This window comes from Pseudorasbora parva, chromosome 2 (genome assembly GCF_024679245.1).
Source record: "Pseudorasbora parva isolate DD20220531a chromosome 2, ASM2467924v1, whole genome shotgun sequence".
Taxonomy (NCBI): domain Eukaryota; kingdom Metazoa; phylum Chordata; class Actinopteri; order Cypriniformes; family Gobionidae; genus Pseudorasbora; species Pseudorasbora parva.
Window position 1 is genome coordinate 35,687,213 of NC_090173.1, and position 20,107 is coordinate 35,707,319.

General features: G+C 38.6%; 1 protein-coding gene across 3 annotated transcripts; it reads left to right on the plus strand.

Moving 5' to 3' along the window:
- Positions 1 to 278: 278 nt before the first annotated feature.
- rbbp6 (retinoblastoma binding protein 6) lies at positions 279 to 19,407 on the plus strand. Of its 3 annotated transcripts, none has more exons than XM_067418210.1 (17): positions 279 to 1,297; positions 1,707 to 1,806; positions 2,504 to 2,537; positions 5,936 to 5,977; positions 7,127 to 7,215; positions 7,297 to 7,393; positions 7,501 to 7,643; positions 7,764 to 7,936; positions 8,012 to 8,115; positions 8,216 to 8,583; positions 8,689 to 8,761; positions 9,038 to 9,098; positions 9,186 to 9,240; positions 9,328 to 9,699; positions 15,076 to 15,198; positions 15,290 to 17,155; positions 17,247 to 19,407. In XM_067418210.1, the coding sequence occupies exons 1-17, from the start codon at positions 1,132 to 1,134 to the stop codon at positions 18,721 to 18,723; spliced, it is 5,343 nt and encodes a 1,780-aa protein (XP_067274311.1). In that variant the 5' UTR covers positions 279 to 1,131; the 3' UTR covers positions 18,724 to 19,407. The 3 variants fall into 3 exon arrangements, with proteins under 3 accessions (XP_067274311.1, XP_067274329.1, XP_067274321.1); XM_067418228.1 differs by having other exon boundaries at positions 15,100 to 15,198; XM_067418220.1 differs by having other exon boundaries at positions 7,504 to 7,643.
- The last annotated feature ends 700 nt before the right edge of the window (positions 19,408 to 20,107 follow it).

The window sequence follows — 20,107 nt, forward strand, 5'->3', positions numbered from 1 at the left end:
CAGTGTTACTAGAGTAATCTTACTGTTATTTTACTATAATGTAGGCTACTGTAGAATTTTTTCCATGTGGGCAGAGACATAATACGTTTTTTAGCCGTAGGGCCTAGTAATCATTCGTAAGGGTATAATTTACCCGCTGGCAGTTTTAAGTATACAGCGACCCCTGGCGGTTCTAGTGTAGTCGTACAATCGATGGTGACGGTCCGCAATTGGTAGTTTCTGCGCATGCGTAGTCGTTGCCCCTCCTAGTAACGTCTTTATTCTTTGCCCCTGCGTTTTCTGCGGAAACCCCTTGAATGTGCGGAGTCGGTCGTTGGGTTGTTTTCGAAGTCGTATGTAGTGGTCAGCGCGTTCAACTGTGATTTAAACATCTATGTGGTCACCAGCGTTGAAGACGGGACGACTGGATTACCGCGACAGTATTTTGATAAAAAGAGGACCGGTTTTCGTGATCATTTTGTTTTAGCGCTTTGTAATGGTTTTCCTGTAACGTTAGTCTTTTGTTTTTTGTATGTGTAATGGACGCCATCTTAGGTTGATCGCACTAACGTTAGCTGCTGCTAGCACATTGTTTCAGGCCTTGCTTCAAAAGTCGGTTTGCGTTTTGATGAAGTTTGGACTACACCGAACAAACATTTCGAAGGAACTTTGATGCGGACACTTGGGCGACATATTTGGCAGGACTCTACACGTTCACCCATACGGACACCTTTTGAACTCTATATTTCTTTATCAGAGTTGGACCTTACGGACAGCTCATGGCTAACCGCCATATGGCCCTGGGACATTGAGAACCCGCAGGAGAAATTTCTGGCTTCGGCTGGGAAATTTCGTGGACTAAAAGTCACTTGCGTTAAGATTGCGTGTTGCACTTGATCACAATCTTTGAACACTTGATATTTAAAATCGCAGTTATTCACTTGAGGCAAAATCCACACGACCTCCTTAGTGGTGACTCTTGGTTAAAGAGAGTGTTGAGATGAGCAAATATGGCTATAATTATTCTTAAATTGTTAAGCTGATAAACTGACATTGAGTAAGGTTGGTCGCTGGGAGAGCCCACGCGATTGTGCGAATTGTAGTTGAGTTTGGTTGTGTGTGGTGGTATCTGACCACAAGGATTGTTTAAACATGTCTTGTGTCCATTACAAGTTTTCTTCTAAACTTAACTACGACACGGTCACCTTTGACGGCCTTCACATCACGCTCAGTGATTTGAAACGCCAGATCATGGGGCGAGAAAAGCTGAAGGCCGCGGATTGCGACCTGCAAATCACCAACGCTCAAACTAAAGAAGGTAAAGTTTGGCAAACGAGCTATTTATGTATATTCTTTGAGGTTGCTTAAAACGAACGGTAACATGACCTGAAAGAGTACGTTACATTTAAGTTACGTTGTGATAATTTTGAATAGCAAAACGTGTTTAGTTCTGTGGTTAGCTCAAAGCTAATGTTCGCTAGCTAACGTAATATGGCCAAGTCCTGGCGACCAACAACGCTGCTATTTTAAAATGTCGAGCTGTACCGTTTGTGAAGTCAACTGTTATGAATATTATGGTAGCATGTTATGACTGGTAATTATATTTAACCGTTTATTTTCCCCGTACAGTTGTGTAGTAAAGACACCATTTTGCGTCCTTATAGACGATTGAGTGGAAAATGTGGCTTGTTGATGAATGGTCGTGTCGTTATTGTCTTTGTTTACAGAATACACTGATGATGGAGCCCTCATCCCCAAAAACTCGTCTGTCATCATCAGACGAATACCTATTGGAGGGCTTAAGTCGACGAGCAAAACATATGTCATGTAAGTAAATTAACTCTTGAATTTACCTTTAACACATGCGCTGCAGTGTTTTATATCGTCTTCTTTTGGAAGTAGGTTCTCAAAGCAGAGCCTTTAGTTCTGATCTGATTGTTTGTTTGTTTTGAAGCATACATCTCCCCAGAATTAAAATTGTCATTTGCCTAAAATTTACCTAATTCAACCCAATAAGAATGTTTCTTATTTTATTTGCATTTCTTAATTTTCTAACTTATTGTGCTGTAATTGGATACAAGCTGTAAAAAGCAATGGCATTTTGAGTCGTGTGTCAAACCTGGCTCAAACTGTATTTTTATTTTATGAAAAAGAGAAATTGTGATTTTACTACTTTTACCAAACTGCTATTTGTGTTGCCTGGAAGACTGTCATATAGTTTAAATGGCAATATTCAAATTTAAAAAAAAAAAATGTTGATTGGCTTGATATAAGATAGTGGTCTTAATTTGTTGTTGGCAAATTGGTGAAAATAATCCATATGGGTGATTGGGATGCTTTGAGGTGACTTGGGAAAGTGTCCTCATCAACCTGAATTAACCCCATCTTTAGAAAGTAATTGCCAACTTTGAGATTGAAATGCACCTTATTATATGCTTTATAATGTGGCCTTGCAGTAAATGTTGAAGAATCATCAGTGTTGTCCTTTTAATTGGAAGTTAACCTCTTTTTTTCTGTTTTGCAGCGATCGATCTGAACCAAGTGGATCTTCAAAAGCAGTATGTAAAAACACCTCATTTCCTTGTCTCATTACACACATTTTCAAACTCCTCGGCAGCAATGCTTTGTCTTGAAATAATTTAATTACATTTCCTTATGCTCCTCAATGTTGTCTTTGAAACCTGTTTGAAGATAACAAAGTGTGTTGAGCTTAATGTTTATATTGTGTGATTCGTTAAAGCTGTTGCACTGAATTTCATGTTTTTATATACGATCTCCAGTGTGTACAGAAGTCTGTGCGCATGCTTATACAGTGTTTCACATTGAATAAGTCATCTACAAATATGAATTCCTGTTGTACAGTGTAGTGTAAGATCATATTGATCTATATAATTCGTGAACATGGCCAACCAATGTTCAGTTTGTTTGTCCTTAAAGTGGCACATCTGTAAAAAGCTGTGTTTTTTTGTTTTGTTTGTTTTTAAATAAAAATGCATTGTGTTATTTATTAATTTCATCTTGTATCATACAGCTTCAGTGTCTGACTACTTCTGTTTACTCGATTGCTATTACAAGGCACAATAGTTTAATTTAGTTGTGTGGATGTACGAGTGTATGTGAGAGTTTTTAATCAAAGTGTTTTACCTTAAATATAATGAGCCTTGCCTTTGACTAACTGACAAGGTGAATCATGTGTATATATATATATATATATTTACTTTTTACTGGCAATTTGTTCTTGACTTATCTTTGTGTTTAGGAATCTGGCTCTTGGCATTCACAGGATAATCAAACAAGACTTGGCTCCTATGCAGTTTTAGCTGTTTAATTTTCATACCTGGAAAACATTATCTGTAGTTGTAGAACCTAATTTAGACCCCATGCTCTAGTTCAGTGGTTTTCAAACCTGTCCTGGAGGACCCCCAGCCCTGCACACTTTATATGTCTCCCATATTTGGCACACCCACTTCAGGTCTTGCAGTCTCTACTAATGAGCTCAGGTGTGAATCAGGTGTGTTAGATGAAGGAGACATGCAAACTGTGCAGGGCTGGGGGTCCTCCAGGACAGGTTTGAAAACCACAGCTCTAGTTAAAAACTGTACACTAAATTCTCTGTGAATTTTCCAAATTCTATTCCCTTGGGAGAGCCAATTGTTGCATAAATTGTACATCTTAGTCCCGTATACATGTTGTGACTGCAAATATACAGTTGCTTTACTATAATATATCACAAGAATAGGTCATTCCAATTTTAATTCATTTAATAAGTCATACCTAAGAGGTGTTCTCTTACCCATTACATTTGAAAAATTACATTGGTTCATGTAGCATATTGCTTTAGTTTACAAAAGCTGTTTTTGTTTAAAAAAAAAAATATATATATATATATATATATATATATATATATATATATATATATATATGAAAGAAACACATTTGGGTGAAATTGCAGATCAGCTGTTCATTCAACAACTGTACAGTTGCATAAATACGATTCTTACATTTTGGCATTTATAGTGATTGGTCAGTGTCAGTGGTAGGGTGATTCTTGGGCACAACCTTTGTAATTTCAGATCGTTTCAGTTAGTGTATGTGTCATTCTGACATGACAAATTGTGCTAAAAAGTGTGAAGTTATTCTAACAAAACTAAACTTTTTTGAACATTGTACTTTTATGCCCCACAGAAGTCTGCTTATTCATATTTGAATCATGTGACTTGTATTTTTTTTCCATATTTGATGTCTTTTTTCTAATGTATGCAAAACAGCTACTGGGCAGTTGCATAAACTTAGCCTCAATGACAAGACTGTGTCTGTAAGACTAGTTTGATCAACTTGCTGTTAACCAAGGGGTGATAAATCTTTTTAAATTGCAATTAGACCACTGACTTAAAATAATTATGACCAGTCTTGCAGATGAAGTAATTAGATGACTAACTTTTAAGACTAGTCTAAGCAGTTTATGCAACCGGCCACTGTGACAGATGAACACAAACTATGCTATACATTTTTTTTTCCTTTGTGTTAGCACTTGTAGTTTGCTTCTCTCCCATGTACTTATGTGATGTTGAGACCCAAACTAGCTATAAAAGCATTGACCCGTTACAAGACACATTATGTAGGACCCTTATTTACAAAAGAACCTAATTCCAGTGAACAGTTTTAAATACATATCCTATATGGGCTGTTGTATTATAGTTATATTTTCTATATGAATAAATTGCATTTTCTATATGACTTACTGTACAATAAAACTTCAGTGTTTAACTCCCTCACATCTTTCTTAAGGCCCTGTGTGTTCACTTTCCGTAGGGTTTTTTGATGAGTTGTTTCTTTCTTAGATTACAAGTAATTGGCACTGTCTGTGTAAAAGCTTTGAATCTATACTTTTTTTTATTCACAGTGATTCAAAGGTCAAAGATATCCATTCATTGGTAATGACTAGTGTTGTCAAATGTACCGGTACTACCATTACCAATTGGTACAAAAATGTTTCTTTAGTACTGGTACTAAACATTACTTTTGTACTGGTAGTACTGGGTATATTCGGTAACCGCTGATACATGCTGCTTTACACTTTTTTGTGTTCGTTTGAGCGCTCGAGCATCCAAGGTTTCTATTTACAATGTGTTTTTACAAGCGTTGCGCATTGTAGCCAATCACAATCATATCTGTTGAGCATGTGAACACGACGGCCTATCAGAGGTGCTAGTCAGTAAGTCAAAATTCGCTTAACACTTCTGAAAGCTATTTGGTTTTGTTTAACGTGAGCCACATACTCACCAATCCTATCATTATAACCAAACCAACAAAGTATAAATACAAATAAGAGATTTGTTTTTACAATTAAGAGCCCCTTTTGTTATAATGTGAGTTTTTGTGAAGAGTGCAGAATTCCGTTAGCTTGCGCTTTAGAGATTGACAGTCTTCGTGATTAAAAAGGAGTCTTCTCTTGCTTTCTATTTATTACCCATTCTCAATCTAAATACAAGTTTAGTTTTTCATTCTGCCAAGTAAACTGCAAAGTTTCTGGATTGACAACCGTTTTTTAAATGTTCGATTGAATCTGAAACGGCAATGATTTACAGTGAAAACCAACGGACAAGACAAAACGGGACAGTTTTTAAAGTACTTAAACTGTTTTTGCTCTGGTACCAAAAACCACAATATTTTACTAGTATTTGTACCGACTACTGAAATGTTGGTACCGTGACAACCCTAGTGATGATCAAGATAAAATATGTAATGTTCAATTAATTCTGGTGTTTAAACAACCGCTTTTAAACAAATTTGATGTGCTTCCATTAAGGTTTGGTTGTAATATTACTAATTAATGGTTAGTGTTACTTTGAAGACTTTTATTTGTCCAATTTTTCTCCATTGGGCATGATAGATTTGTGCCTTGTCATAGTGGTGAACACCTCTTTGTTTTAATGTTTTTTTTTCCCAATGACAGATTGATGATTCTTCATCCATTTCACTGGCCCTGCTTTCAAAGGTATTTTGAACTCTGTAACTACTTGATCCACTCTGCCCTCCTGCATCTAACTTCAGTGTTTTGGATTTGGCAAGCCATAATATAGGCACTAGTGTGCAATATTTATTTATTTACATCCAGCTTGTGTTTATGCCTAGAATGTTAAGTGAAATTGATTGTATAATACTCGATGTGAAATTGTACATTTTCCATTAGTTTCATCAAGAGTATCATATTGATAATTTAGCTTTTTGTATTATGCTTGCATAATTCATAATTGTGTACTTTATGTATTGTTATTACATTAAAATGTAAGAGTTAGATTTAAAATTATTGATGGTATGTGCTTATTGTTTGTGATCATTGTTACTTGTGTGAAAGCCTGGTCCTGTAAAGAGTGAGCCAACTGCCTTTTATCAGTGTGGAGTACCATATAAGCCTCTTTCCCCACATGCTAATTTACAGCCACTCTGGAATCCTGTTGTAATATTTTTTTCTTTTCACGATGAAGATCAAATCTCTGGATTTAAAAAAAAAAAAAAAAAAACTCAGCTATTCATTTTTTATTTATTTTTTGTGTAGAGCAATATGCAATATTTTTTCTTTGTACTGGATTTTAAAGATACTAGTATCATTCACTCTATATAGTTAATGATTAACTATATGTTGCCTTTATGCTGTGAAGCATTTTGACATGAAGAATAGTGTAATTTTGGTGCAATATCAAACTTTAATTTCAGGTTAAAATTTCAGGTTCAGACGTTTTATTTTGCTACTAAGTACATGTCTTGCGCCATGACTGCAATGTGTGCGTTAGTGTGAAATGTTCTGTTTATCTGACATTCTATTAAAAATAAATAAATGGAGAAAATTCTCTTAGAACATGGGCAGTGCATGTGTGTAGTTGGTATTAAGCCTTGCATGAGTTTTTTAGTCTCTGATTAGGAATCATGTGCTCTCTTGCTATGGTCAGTAAAAAATGCTGTCCCTTTGTTTCTCATTTCAAGGCCTGTGGTGTTACTCGTGCTTTAATTTTTTAGTATTTTTAAAGAGAATGCGCTGATAGAGGCAAGAAGCTGCTTCTTACAGGACACGGTTTCATTAAATCTCTGGGCTCGATTGAACATTCCAACATTGATTTTATTTGTGAAAACATTACCTGTTAAACAGACAGCCAATCTTGCTGAAACAAATGCATCAGAGGAAGACAAAATAAAAGCAATGATGTCTCAGTCCAACCATGAATATGACCCAATCCAGTAAGTATGCAATTCAAGACATTGGCTTTATATTTAAAATTGCTCTCAGCATTAATTCTAACATGAACCTCTATTCATTAGTTATGCAAAGAAGCTTGTTGGTCCACCTCCTCCAAACTACACATGCTTTCGTTGTGGAAAAACTGGACATTATATCCGAAACTGCCCAACAAATGGGGTAATTGGGTTTTCATTACCACAGCTGCTTAATTACAATTGTTTTGAGCTTAGTATGCTCATTTAGTCAGAGAAGAAATTTAACCTTGCATATCAACCGTGTGTTAGCAGGATCGAAGTTTTGAAGCTCCTCAACGGATTAAGAAAAGCACAGGAATTCCTCGGAGTTTCATGGTGGAGGTTGATGATCCGAACAGAAAGGGAGTCATGTTGACCAACAGTGGAATATATGCTATTCCTACTATTGATGCGTGAGCATGCTTGGCCTTTCTCTAAATGATTGTTAATGGAAAATTGAAATATTTTTCAGTTATGCAAAACCATCAGAGTAGTGGCCTCATATTGTGCTTTTGTTTTGTTTTGTTTTTTAGTGAAGCCTATGCCATTGGGAAGAAAGAGAAGCCCCCTTTCCTGCCCCAAAATCAGTCTTCATCTTCAGAGGAAGAAGATCCTGTCCCTGATGAGCTACTGTGTTTAATCTGCAAAGATCTTATGACAGACGCTGTGGTCATCCCCTGCTGTGGAAATAGCTACTGTGATGAGTGTAAGTGTCTCTAAACAAATGTCAGAAAGGTGACGTGTTTTTGACTTTTGATAGCTTACAGTCTTTTGGCCACAGGTATTCGAACATTTTTGCTGGAGTCTGACGAACATGTTTGCCCAACCTGCAAACAATCAGATGTATCTCCTGATGCTTTGATTGCAAACAAATTCTTGCGCCAAGTAAGAAATCCCTTAATCTTAATCGTTGTTGTTAAACACCAGTGTTTTGCTTCTAACTTAGTAGTACAGCATTAACACAACATTTTCTCTCCAACTCCAGGCAGTGAATAATTTTAGGAATGAAACGGGATATACCAAGAGGATTCGCAAAGCTACAGTTGCTGCTCAAGTTGCTGCCTCTGCCCAAACACAGGCTTCTGCTCAGCGGCCACCTCTGAGACTGGCAAGCTCACGCCAGCAGGACCCTCTTATGGCCAATGCTCCGAGCGCAACAGCTGATAGCACACCTCCCCAAAGCACACCTGCTGCCCCTTTATCTCCTGTTAGCACTCATCAGCCCTCCAGCACCCCACCTTCTTCGAGCAGCTCTACTGTACTCAGCAGCACTGCGCCTACTGTATCAAATTATAGCCCTGTGATGAACTCTCCTCAACACTCTGCTAAGCAGGATGACCCTCCTCCATCTAAGTAAATAATTTTCTAACATTTCAGGGGATCCGCTAGTTGTGTAAAACTTGAGATACTGGACCTGGTTGTCTATGTAGTTGTTAATGTGTTTTGTTTGTTTCCCAGGGAACCAGAGGTTGCAGCATCTGTTTTGCCTTCATCAGAGCCCTCTGTCCCAACAAGTTCAGCTTTTCCAAAGGTAATACATTTTTACAGTATGCTTTAAGTTAGCTAATATAAGAGAATTACATGGACTTTTAAACCATATTACATGAGCAAACGAAGTACCATTAAGACTAAAATAGAGTAACTGGCATTTTAGATCCAAGCCATATGTTGCAAACCATAGAATTTGAATTCTGTTGCAAAAACAGACAAGCTTAATAGAGAGACTTGCAAATTTACTGTGCAGCCTTCAGACTTTTTCCATGAGTACAGTTTAGTTAATCTCACGCATCAAATTTGTGTTGTCTAGGGATTCCACGTTCCAGTAATTAGGAAGCCAAATATGCCTCAGCACCACATGCACAGACAAGGTAAGATAATATCAGCAAAATCTTTTTTTGTTGTTTTTGTTTTTCACTTTCTCAGACTTGGTTTTTAATACTCCCCCCACCCTGTAGGACAGCCAAGGACTAGTGGACCAAGGCCAACTGGAAGCCGTCCTTCATGGGATCTGTAAGCATCAAAAAGTGTATTTTTAAAGAAATATATCAGTTGATCCCAAAAAAGTTGAATACTTGACTTGTCTATTTATCCTATCAGGTCCACAAATAGAGGGAGAGCTCCTAGTGATCGACCACCAAGAACACAGCCTCCACCAGTGCAAAATCTTCCTCCTGTTATCCCTCCAGTTTATGTTCCTCCTGCTCTATTTCCTCCTCCACCACACCCTATGCCTCAGCCACCTGGTGTTGTTCCTCAGCAGTATCCCATACAGTATCCTCCAGGACAACAGCCTCCTCCTCCCTTCAACATTCCACCACCTGTATTTCCACCTGTCCCCCCTAATGTGACAGCTCCATGGGTGCCTCCTGGTGCACAGCCACCTATAGCCAACCCTATCCCTTCTATGCCAGCAACACCTTTTCTATCCAAGGAGGAGTTTTACCGCCAGCAGCGTAGACTTAAGGAAGAGTAAGTAGAGTTTTAACACAATATATATTAGTTATACAGTGTATCCGGAAAGTGTTCGTAGCACTTCACTTTTTCCACAGTTTGTTAGGCCTTATTCCAAAATGGGATAAATTCATTATTGTTTTTCTCAGTTCTACAAACAATACCTCATTATGACAATGTAAAAGAAGTTTGTTTCAAATCTTAGCAAATTTATTAGAAATAAAAAAAGAAAAAAAGCACAACATAATTATACACAGCCTTTTCTCAATAATTTGTTGAAGCACCTTTGGCACCAATTACAGCCTCAAATCTTTTTAAAGGACAACTCTGGGGAATTTAAGTTAATCTTGATCGTTATACCTTTGTGAAGAAAAAAAAACAAAAAAACAAAAAACAGCTTGCAACACGGAGCTGTTACAGTTAATGCCCAGAGCCCCCACTCAGCTAAAACGGCAGCTGTGGGGCATAAACTTAAAGGGTGTCTTTATGCCTCTCAACAGACACAAAATGCAATTAAAATGTCTATCCAACATGAACAGGGCCCTTACATGACAACGAGATGCATTTAGCCACTTAGCCACTGTTTAAATTCACCTAAATATCTAGCACTTTGAGATTTTTTAACACTTTGAGATTGTTTAATATAAAGTGCATTATAAATAAAATGTATTATTATTTTATTATTATTAAATAGTGTTTTAGACAGCTAGCTGTAGTCTGGCGCTAAAGTCCCGTGGGAACTGAGTGGTAGCCGGGGAAAAAGGCAAATAGTCAAGTTGGGAGGAGCGTACCAAACAAACTGTTTTAAAAGAACAACTACTAGATAAAAGACTTTAATCGGGGGCAGCCCTAGCTACTTATTTCGGATATGCCTATATTCCAGCATGTCACAAAGGGCATTCTGGGTTGAGAATCTTCAGAAAGGCACTAAATATTACCACACCGCAATGGTCACAATATGAGCTCATGTTTGTTTTAAAAACATAGGCTAATTCTACATATAAATAATGCTTTTTAATGGGCACTTTAATTTTTATAGTGATTATTACAAAAATATTACTAAATGCCAAAGATGAATAAATGTAAATGAACAAAAATTTGCATTGCATTTGCACAGATGGTCTTGATTTGTTTTTAACAATAAAAAAAAATCTGAAAACATGCTTTTATTTTAGTGCAGTTTTATCAATTAACGAAATCTCCAGTCTTTCACATGCATCTCAAAGATTGTCTTTAATTGTGAGTGTGCAATGGTGTTTTGCCTAGAGCAGCAGTTGAGCTTGTGCCGGCCCTCATTTGAGCTATTTGTTCAATAAAAATATCTATTTTATTTCTTTATTCAGTGGGAATAGGCTATTCAATGTTTAGGTTCTATGTTCACAAATAACCTATTAAAGCACTTAGACATGTGAACAGTATAGCTAACATTCCAATTTGAATAGGCTATTTATCACAAGTCATATCGTCATCGCAATATTAAACAATGTTATCGCACATCGCAGCTTTTCCTCATCGTGCAGCCCTACTGACCAGATATCTATCCAATTGTGAAATGTATAGGAGTAGGCCTAAATGCCTTCCAAAATACTTTCAAGACGTATTTAAATCGGATCACTCAAACAATTCAGAAGGTGGACTAAAAGCATTTCAGATGAAAACCAGACATGTAAATCATCTTTTTTTTAAAACCACATGTAAATTTTACTCCTGGCAAATTTTTAATAAATAAACTATGACATGTTGTAGTCAGATGACGGTGCTTTGCAACACGCTTCATCACAAATGAGTAAAGCAAGCAAACATGTAAATGGCTGTAGTGAAACTAAAAATGTCTTAGATGCTCTAAAACACAATCATCTTCAATAAAGTTTATGATCTAAATGATCTTACCAGTGCTTAGGTCGCTCTCTCATATTGCGGTCTTTGATCTTGAAATGAGCTGATGAATAAAATGCAGCTCATATCTTTTGCTTTTGTTGACATTAACTCTGTTAAAGGTCCCGTTCTTTGCGATTCCATCTTTCAAACTTTAGTTAGTGTGTAATGTTGCTGTTAGAGCATAAATAATACCTGTAAAATTAAAAAAGCTCAAAGTTCAATGCCAAGCCAGATATTTTATTTAACAGAAGTTCCCTTTCAAAGCTTACAGCGAACGGCCAGTTTGGACTACACCCCTGCACTTCCTTGCTTGAATGACATCACTAAAACCGTTTGTTGACTAACCCTCTGCCCACAAGAACACGCAAAATAGGGGGCGTGGTCTTGTTACTCTCTCACGTGGAGAAGAGCGCGCATTCAGCGCTTGCATCGTCCCGTTATGGTAAGAGGTGGGACCTTTCCGGGCAAGGTGCGCTAAGCTGCTTTCCAATCACAACACGGGAAGCGCTGGCCCAATCAGAACTCGTTACGTGTTTCTGAAGGAGGGACTTCATAGGAAATCATCAGGCCGTTTTTAGGACAGAGGAAACAGCGCTGTACAGATAAGTAAATTGTGTGAAAAATACTGGGTTTTTTTACACGCGAAGCATGAACTCATGTTATATTGCACACTGTAAACATAATCAAAGCTTCGAAAACACGCAAAGAACGGGACCTTTAAATGTGTTTGAATATTCTTTTTGCGGAGATGTAAGGTAAGACAACCTGCATGTAGTGTTGTCACTATACCAAAATTATGATTCGACACGATACCTCAATACTAGGGATGGGTATCGTTACGGTTTTAACGGTATTACTACTCTTAACGATACTGCTTATCGGTCCGGTACTTTAACGGTATTCTTATCGGTACTTTTTGAGATTTACTATATATATATATCCCACACACACACAATTAACAAAGATACACATTATATAGGCCTACACAGTGCTTTAATTTTCAGGAAGAATTCTAGTAATCAAATGTAAAATAACACTGCATAGTTTATCATAGTTAGGATAAATTAATGCTTATTAAAGCTGAAGTTATTCATTCAAGAGCTGTGAGTGATTTTCTCTTTGCATTTGGTTGTTTAATTCGCAATAATTCATCAGCATGTTTATTTACACTGCTGCCTCTTTAAGACAGATGTGCAGATCTATAGGTGACTGATAATAGGCAGATGCACTAAATTTTCTCCCGACTATCCATAATAACAACGTCCATTTTAGACACAAACTGTGTTTAAGAGACTCTCCAAGCCGGTCATTTTGACATAGATGCTTGTGTGCATTTGATCTTTTAGACACGAGTATGAAACCGAAAGTGTGATTTGCTCGTTTCGTTGCGGCTGTTTCAGAGTGCGCGCCGACTTGGGAACAATCTCTTTCGGACATTGTGCTTTTAATCGCTCTTTTTATTATTAAACGCATCCCACAATTTACCAGCAGTTGCTAGACTGTATTTTACAACAATCACCATTCGTGCTGATTCTGTCATTACGTTTGAGTTATAGGGAGAAATGACAGCGTACTGCTGCAAAGGGAATTAAGTTGCGCTAGACATAAATATTAAAATTATATTCTTTGCCATATTCTAAAATAAAATCACATTATCACAATCTAGTGTAAAGTATAACCAGGCTATGTTTGAATGTTTAGCTCTGTCCTCCGTCATCACTCATTAGGGCTGTCGTCTCTCTCTCTCTCTCTCTCTCTCTCTCTCTCTCTCTCTCTCGATACCAAGGTTAAAAAAAAAACACTGATTCTTAATAAATATATTTTAGTTAAGCCAAGCATGTGGTGGTTTTCTATTTTTCATTGTTGTTTGATTAACATTAATCACACAGAATATTAGATATGACGTAAGACCTGTATGGATCTAATTACCTCAACTGTATACGTTCACTAAAGACATATCTGACTGTATTTACCTGAAAACTCGCCAGATTATGCATTTTTACATATTTTTGCTGATTCAAACCCAAACAGTTATCCTTGAAAGAACTGAATGACGATCGCTTGTTGTCTGAAAGGTGTGTGTGCGCTTCAGGTCAGAGCTTGGCTCAAACACGTCCTGTCCCGGGCTGCGCTTTTTCTCATGCGTCCACATTTGTGTTGCTTTCTTTGTCATGCGCTGCGAGTATATATTTAACTCATCTACTTCCAATGTTTAGTGAAGCTCTCACACACGCCCCGACACGTGCCACATCGACGCAAATTATGAAATACAGCTCATATTAGCGCTGTCCCCCTTAAAGTACCGGTACTAATAAAATACCATATTGTGGGGTTTGTAATAGCAAGGTATCGCAATACTTTTCTTGTACCGGTATATTGTGCAACACTACTTGCATGTTTTTAATTTGTGTAGGTTGCATCTCGTTTTTGTTTACGAGCAGCATCAGGCCTACCTCAGCTTGTCAGAAGTGCCTTTTTACTGTGGTTGTGATAGTAGGCTAAATTTTTAAACTAAAATTGTGATGCTTGAGGTGTTTTGTATTTATGGATTTTATTATAAGCTATTATGTTAATTTGAGAGGCTAAAGCGTTGGGTTAACTTACTGTCGGCTGCTGGCCATTTAAAGTTAACTAAATAAATAAACGTAACTAAATTTAACTACTTTGACATTAAAAACAAACCTGAACTATTTTGATGGCTGCAACAGTGATACAAAAAAAAAAAGACACTGGCTCCAGTAAGTTGATGGACACGGCACTGGCTAGGGCCTTGATTTGAGGCCCGTGCAGGGTTCTAATTGGGACCTTCAGTGCTGCAGAATTTTTTCTGTACCCTTCTTTGGATCTGTGCCTTTATTCAATCCTGTCTCTGAGGTCTACAGACAATTCCTTGGACTTCATGGATTGGTTTGTGCTCTGACATGCACTGTTAACTGTGAGTCCTTATATAGACCGGTCTGTGCCTTTCCAAATCATGTTCAATCAAATGAATTTACCACAGGTAAACTCCAATCAAGTTGTAAAAAAACATTTCAAGGATGATCATTGGAAATAGGATCCACCTGAGCTTAATTTTGAGTGTCATGGCAAAGGTTGTGAATAATTATGTACGTTTTTTATTTTTTTATAAAAAATTAAACATTTGCAAATATTTCAAACAAAATACTTTCAGGTTGCCATAATGAGGTATTGTTTGTAGAATTTAGGGAAAAAGTTTTTGGATTAATTTTGGAATAAGGCTGTAACATAAAATGTGAAAAATGTGAAGCATTGTGACTACTTTCCGGATGCACTGTATTTAGTGAAATGGTTATTGGGCTCATTCTTCATATGCATGTAAATGGTTATGGTTGATTTGATCATGGCATGTTTTATTTATAGTGTCTTTGAGAGTTACCTTTTATTAAATCTGTATTGTGTGGATTTTTCCCCTCTCATTCCTCATAATCATGTGTTGTAATGAATAACCAAATTTTAACTGCAAAGTTTTATTTCCTTCCTGTCTTTGATAAATAGTTCCCAATGTCGATTCGTTACCAGGGAGAAGTCGTCCAAACTTGAAGAGTTTACCAATGACTTTGCCAAAGAGCTTTTGGAATACAGAAAGATCCAGAAGGAGAGAAGGCGATCCTACTCTAGGTTAGGAAAAACACAGGTCCTGCCAGCTGTCATTTTTGATAGGAAATGTTTTACATCATCTAAATTGTCCTAAATTACCTTTCTTTTTCAGATCAAAATCTCCATATAGGGGTTCCTCCTACAGTGGCTCGTCATATTCCTATTCAAAATCTCGTTCTCGATCCAGATCACCACGCTCCTACTCTCGATCACCATCCCGATCTCGGTCAAGATCACGCTCTCGTTCCCGATCACGCTCCTACTCTCGCTCTCCATACTCCCGCAGGGGCCGAGGTCGAAGCCGTAGCTATCGATCCAGGTCACGCACTCCTACATACCATCGCTCCCACAGTAGATCTCCATCGTATAGGGCTCGGGAGATGAGTGGAATGGGTAGTGGAATCTATCGTTCCCGCTCCAGATCCCCAATGTATAGAAATCACAGTCCCAGCAAGAAACTTCCACCCCCTTCTCAAATGGAGGGTGAGCGCAAATACACCGGGAGGTACAGAGAGCTCCCTCCTTATGATGCTAAGGCTTATTATGGCAGAAATGTAGACCAGAGTGACCCCTATGAGAGAGAGCGATACAGGGAGTGGGAAAGAGAGTACAGGGAGTGGTATGACAAATACCTTAAGAGTTATGACAACCCACCAAGCGGTCAAATGAGAGGCCGTGCTCCAGGCAGCAGAGATCCCTATACCCCTGAGCGTTTTGCTCCTCCTCGACCAAGAGAAAACTCCCCCTATGGTAGGGGACGTCGGGAGGATTACCCGCCACCACCTCAAAGCCACGGTGTTCCTCCAAGAGGCAGAGTTGCCATGACATACCAAGAGAAGTGTGCAGAGAAATATGGCCACCTTCATGTCAACACTACGGGACCAGGGAGAGGGCTTAACAAAGAGTCTTTGAAACCTATCAAGGACAGAGAACCAAGTGGCAGCACTGCTACAGATTCCAAGTCTTTGAAACATAAGAAACATCGCAAAAAGAAGAGAGATGATGGTGACCTTTTCAGCCACTCTGACTCTATGGATGAATCCAGGAAAGATGATCGTAAAGGGGACTCCATGCTGATGAATTCAAGCCGTGATGATGCCACACCTGTCAGGGATGAGCCCATGGATAGTGCTGCAGTGCCCTACAAGAGTACCCCTGAGAAGGAGAAGAAAGAGAGGACTAAAAGCAAAACTGACAAAGGTAAACGAAGGTCTGAAAGCAGCGGGCAGAAGAAGGAAACTTCAGGAAAGGTGTCAAAACCTGCTAGAGAGAAGGAATCCGATGCACCGCGCGAAAAGGTGGCTCCCACTGAACCAGCCATTAAGAGAGTCAAAGATGAACCATCCCACAAATCTGAAATAAGTAAACCTCAGTCTTCAGAGTCCAAACTCATGCTTCCACGCAAGTTGATGCAGTCTAGGCCCATCAAACACCACCAGGAGCTGAAGCCCATCAAAGATGAGCTTAAAAGCAAGAAGGAAGTGGTGAAAGACCTTCCAAAGCAAGACAAAGTATCTGACAAAGATGGGAAGGCCCCCAAAAAAGAGCCAGAGAAACCTGTGAAAACTGAGGAGAGGATGGCGTCTAAGGCAGTTGATACCAAACAGGATAAAAAGAAACGTAGAGATGACAAGCCATCTGCGAAAGACCTTGATGTACCTCCGGTGAAAATCGCAAAACTGGAAGTTGAAGTGGCCAAAAGCTCTCCAAAACCTAAACCTAGACTGGAGAGCGAAAGGCCAGTTGAAAAGGAGAAAGTAGCAATTCCGTCTCTGATGGATATTAAGCCCGAGCCTGTAAGAAAGATAAAAATCAACAGGGAAATTGGCAAGAGAATATCTAGCGTTGATCGGCCGGTTTCAGCTGAGGACTCTTCTCATGCCACAGGAAAGAGCAGGCAGGACAAGTCTAGAGGAAAATTCAAGAGGAAGGTGCATGTTCCTGATGGGTCAGGATCCTTATTGGTTGATTACACCAGGTAAGATAATTAAAATACTAAAGTGTTTGGCGACTCTTCTTTTTATCTGTACCATGAACATCAATTTATTTATATTTGTTTTGTTTGGCAGCACAAGCTCCACAGGAGGAAGCCCCATTAAAAAGCATGAGGAAAAACTTGACCTAAAGAAGACTGTGGTAAAGACCCTGGAGGAATACACTAATGACAGCTCCACCCATGCTGAGGATGAAATTGTCATGATACAAGTGCCCCGTTCCAAATGGGAGAAGGAGGACTATGAATCTGAGGATGATGATTCTAAGGTTGCAAATAGAACCGACAGCATCAACATATCAAGCTCTGCCCCTTTGGGGGAGAACACTGCTGTGAAATCAGCTGACAAGGAGTCTCCCCATGCTGAAAAAGTTCTGTCTGCCTCCAAAGAGGCAGATGTCAAACCTGCCAAGGACCCCACGTCATGTGATAAGGAGAAAGATTCTGACAAGGACAAAGACAGAGAGCGAGAACGGGACCGAGGGAAAGAAAGAGACCGCAGCAGCACTGCAGATCGTGAGATAACTGATAAACGGAAACCTAGTGTACCTAATCAGGAGAGAGAGCGTGCACAGGAGAAAGGCAGTGACCAATGCAGTGAACGGAGCTCTTCTTCCCAGTTATCGAGAGACAGGCAAGCTGACAGGCCTGAACCACCCTCTAGAAAGCCAGTAGGCAGAGAGACAACTACAGGCCCTTCCAGTAGGAAACCTGAGCATAGAGATGATGCAAGAGACCACATAGGCTCCAGATCAAAAGACGACAGAAGTCCAATCAGGAGGAGGGTATCTCCCTCTAGGGTAAAGGACTTGCACACGGACTCTGGGAGAAAAACACTTGAACCACCACCGGAGTCTAAAAGGAGTCCAAGTCCTAGTAGGAATAAGAGACCATCATCGCAAAATGCCTCAGAGCCAAAACGAACCGGCCCAGAGGATCACAAAGGAGATTGGTCGGGCAGTAAGGAGAGCCAGGGTTCTAGGCATTCTGATGTGCGTCCTGTAAAGGACCGTGAGCACAGGACTCCTCATAGAGCTTTGACTCCAGAGCCTAGGTCTGATGCAGAGAAAGGTGGCGTACATGGTGACCACACTAAAATCCCATCAGCACGCTCCACAAGACTGTCATCAGATTTGGCACGGGAAACTGACGAGGCTGCGTTTGTTCCTGACTACAGCGAAAGTGATAGCGAGACCTCGGACACTGAAAACAAAATGGAGCAGAGAGGACGAGAGCGGGACAGCAGTGGCAGCCAGAGTCCAACCCCCTCTGGAAGCCATGGACACAGCAGCAGCCCCAGCTCTCCTGGCAGTCAGGACAGTAAAAAGAAGAAAAAGGAAAAAAAGGAGAAGAAGGAAAAGAAGAAACACAAGAAGCACAAAAAACACAAAAAGCATAAGAAACATACAAGTAATGAGTCTGAGTCAGAGCTCAAAGGACAGAAACACAAACATAAGAAAAAAAAGTCCAAAAAGAGCAAGGACAAAGACAAAGATGACAAGGAGAAAGATGAAAGCGAAAGAGATGAACACAAGGCAAAAGTATCTGCTTAATTAATTTATAGGTTTAAACATTGATTTAATTTACCAATCTTTAAGAAGCATTGAAAAAATATTTAGTTCTGCAGAAAGGTTAAAGTAGCCTACTGGTTCAGCTTTCATTCTGTTTTTTTTTTTCATTGGTTAACAACATGCTTTTTTGTGTCTGACCATGCTAACCTCTCCTACCAATGCAAGAGAATAGCTACTTGAATGATAAATGTTATTTGGGTTCTGAATTTTCTATAATATTTTGGTTCTCATTTAAAATAGTTGCAGATTCTCATTACATCATGGTTTTGCATTAAGGCCATTGTAGAGGAAGCACTTTAGAAATGTGAATGTGATTTGCAGATTTGCAAAATTTGCAGAGTTGCAAAAGCCCTTTTGTACCTCATCTCTTGTATGTTTAATTTGGAGAGAAACATATCATTATAACAGTATGATAATATTGTTACAGAGGTAACTGGTGAGTGGTGTCCAGGCATTGGGGCACATTGATTTACAAATTGTATGTTTTTGCACTGTGAATATTTCCTCTACTCTCATTTTATTTTACTTCACCTTCACAAGAGTAATTTAAATTATCTGCTGAAATGGAATTGTAAATGTTTTGAGGGTAATAAATTTTTTTCAGCAAATATAAAAGGACTTTCATCTTGTTTATTTTCCTGCTTTGGTAATATTTCGACTAACCAATGTAGACTCTTTCTAGTTGTTTTTTTAAATGGAGTTAATTGGTAACACTTCATTTTACATTGTCGCTTGTAAATTATGCATGCAACTAGCCCTAGACCAAACCTTATTCAAACCTCTATAGTAAGTATATGTTGTTGTTAATTAATACATATAATTATACCATAACAAGGACACTTAAAAATGAAGTGTAACAGTAATTTTGTGTGTTGTATTACCAACGATTGCATATTTGGGGATTTAAGCTTCTCAAAGAAGTTACACCCAATAGGATATGTCCATATCCTATTAAATGTGGTTATTCTTACAGCAGACATTTAAAATAGTCTTTATGGCAATACTTTTGAAACTCTTTTTAAGCTGTTCTTAAGAGCCTTCTTAATGTGAAACACTACATTTTTGCTGTAAACTAAAAACCAGTCTAACAAACGATCAGTTCAAAATTACACTCAGACATCTTTTTCATTTCTTTTCTGTATTAGAAGGAATTGTATATCTCATATTGTTTACAGTTAATCTTTTCTCATGTTTTTTTATGATTAAAGTACTTAAAGTTTGGATAACACAGATAGTCGTATTAAATTTCCACATTGTCAGCTAATTAGTTGCACGTCTCTTATAGATCACTTGTTGATGCTTTCACCCCGGAATTAGGGACATAAAGTGACCTTCCAGGTCTAGAGCAGGCGCCAGCTTGTCCGGA

Bases quoted from the DNA above. Each gene is read 5' to 3' on its own strand.
- rbbp6 (XM_067418210.1), top strand. From the start codon at position 1,132: ATGTCTTGTGTCCATTACAAGTTTTCTTCTAAACTTAACTACGACACG. The intron at 8,762-9,037 runs GTAATACATTTT...TGTGTTGTCTAG, and splicing joins CAAGTTCAGCTTTTCCAAAG to GGATTCCACGTTCCAGTAAT. The intron at 9,099-9,185 runs GTAAGATAATAT...CCCACCCTGTAG, and splicing joins GCACCACATGCACAGACAAG to GACAGCCAAGGACTAGTGGA.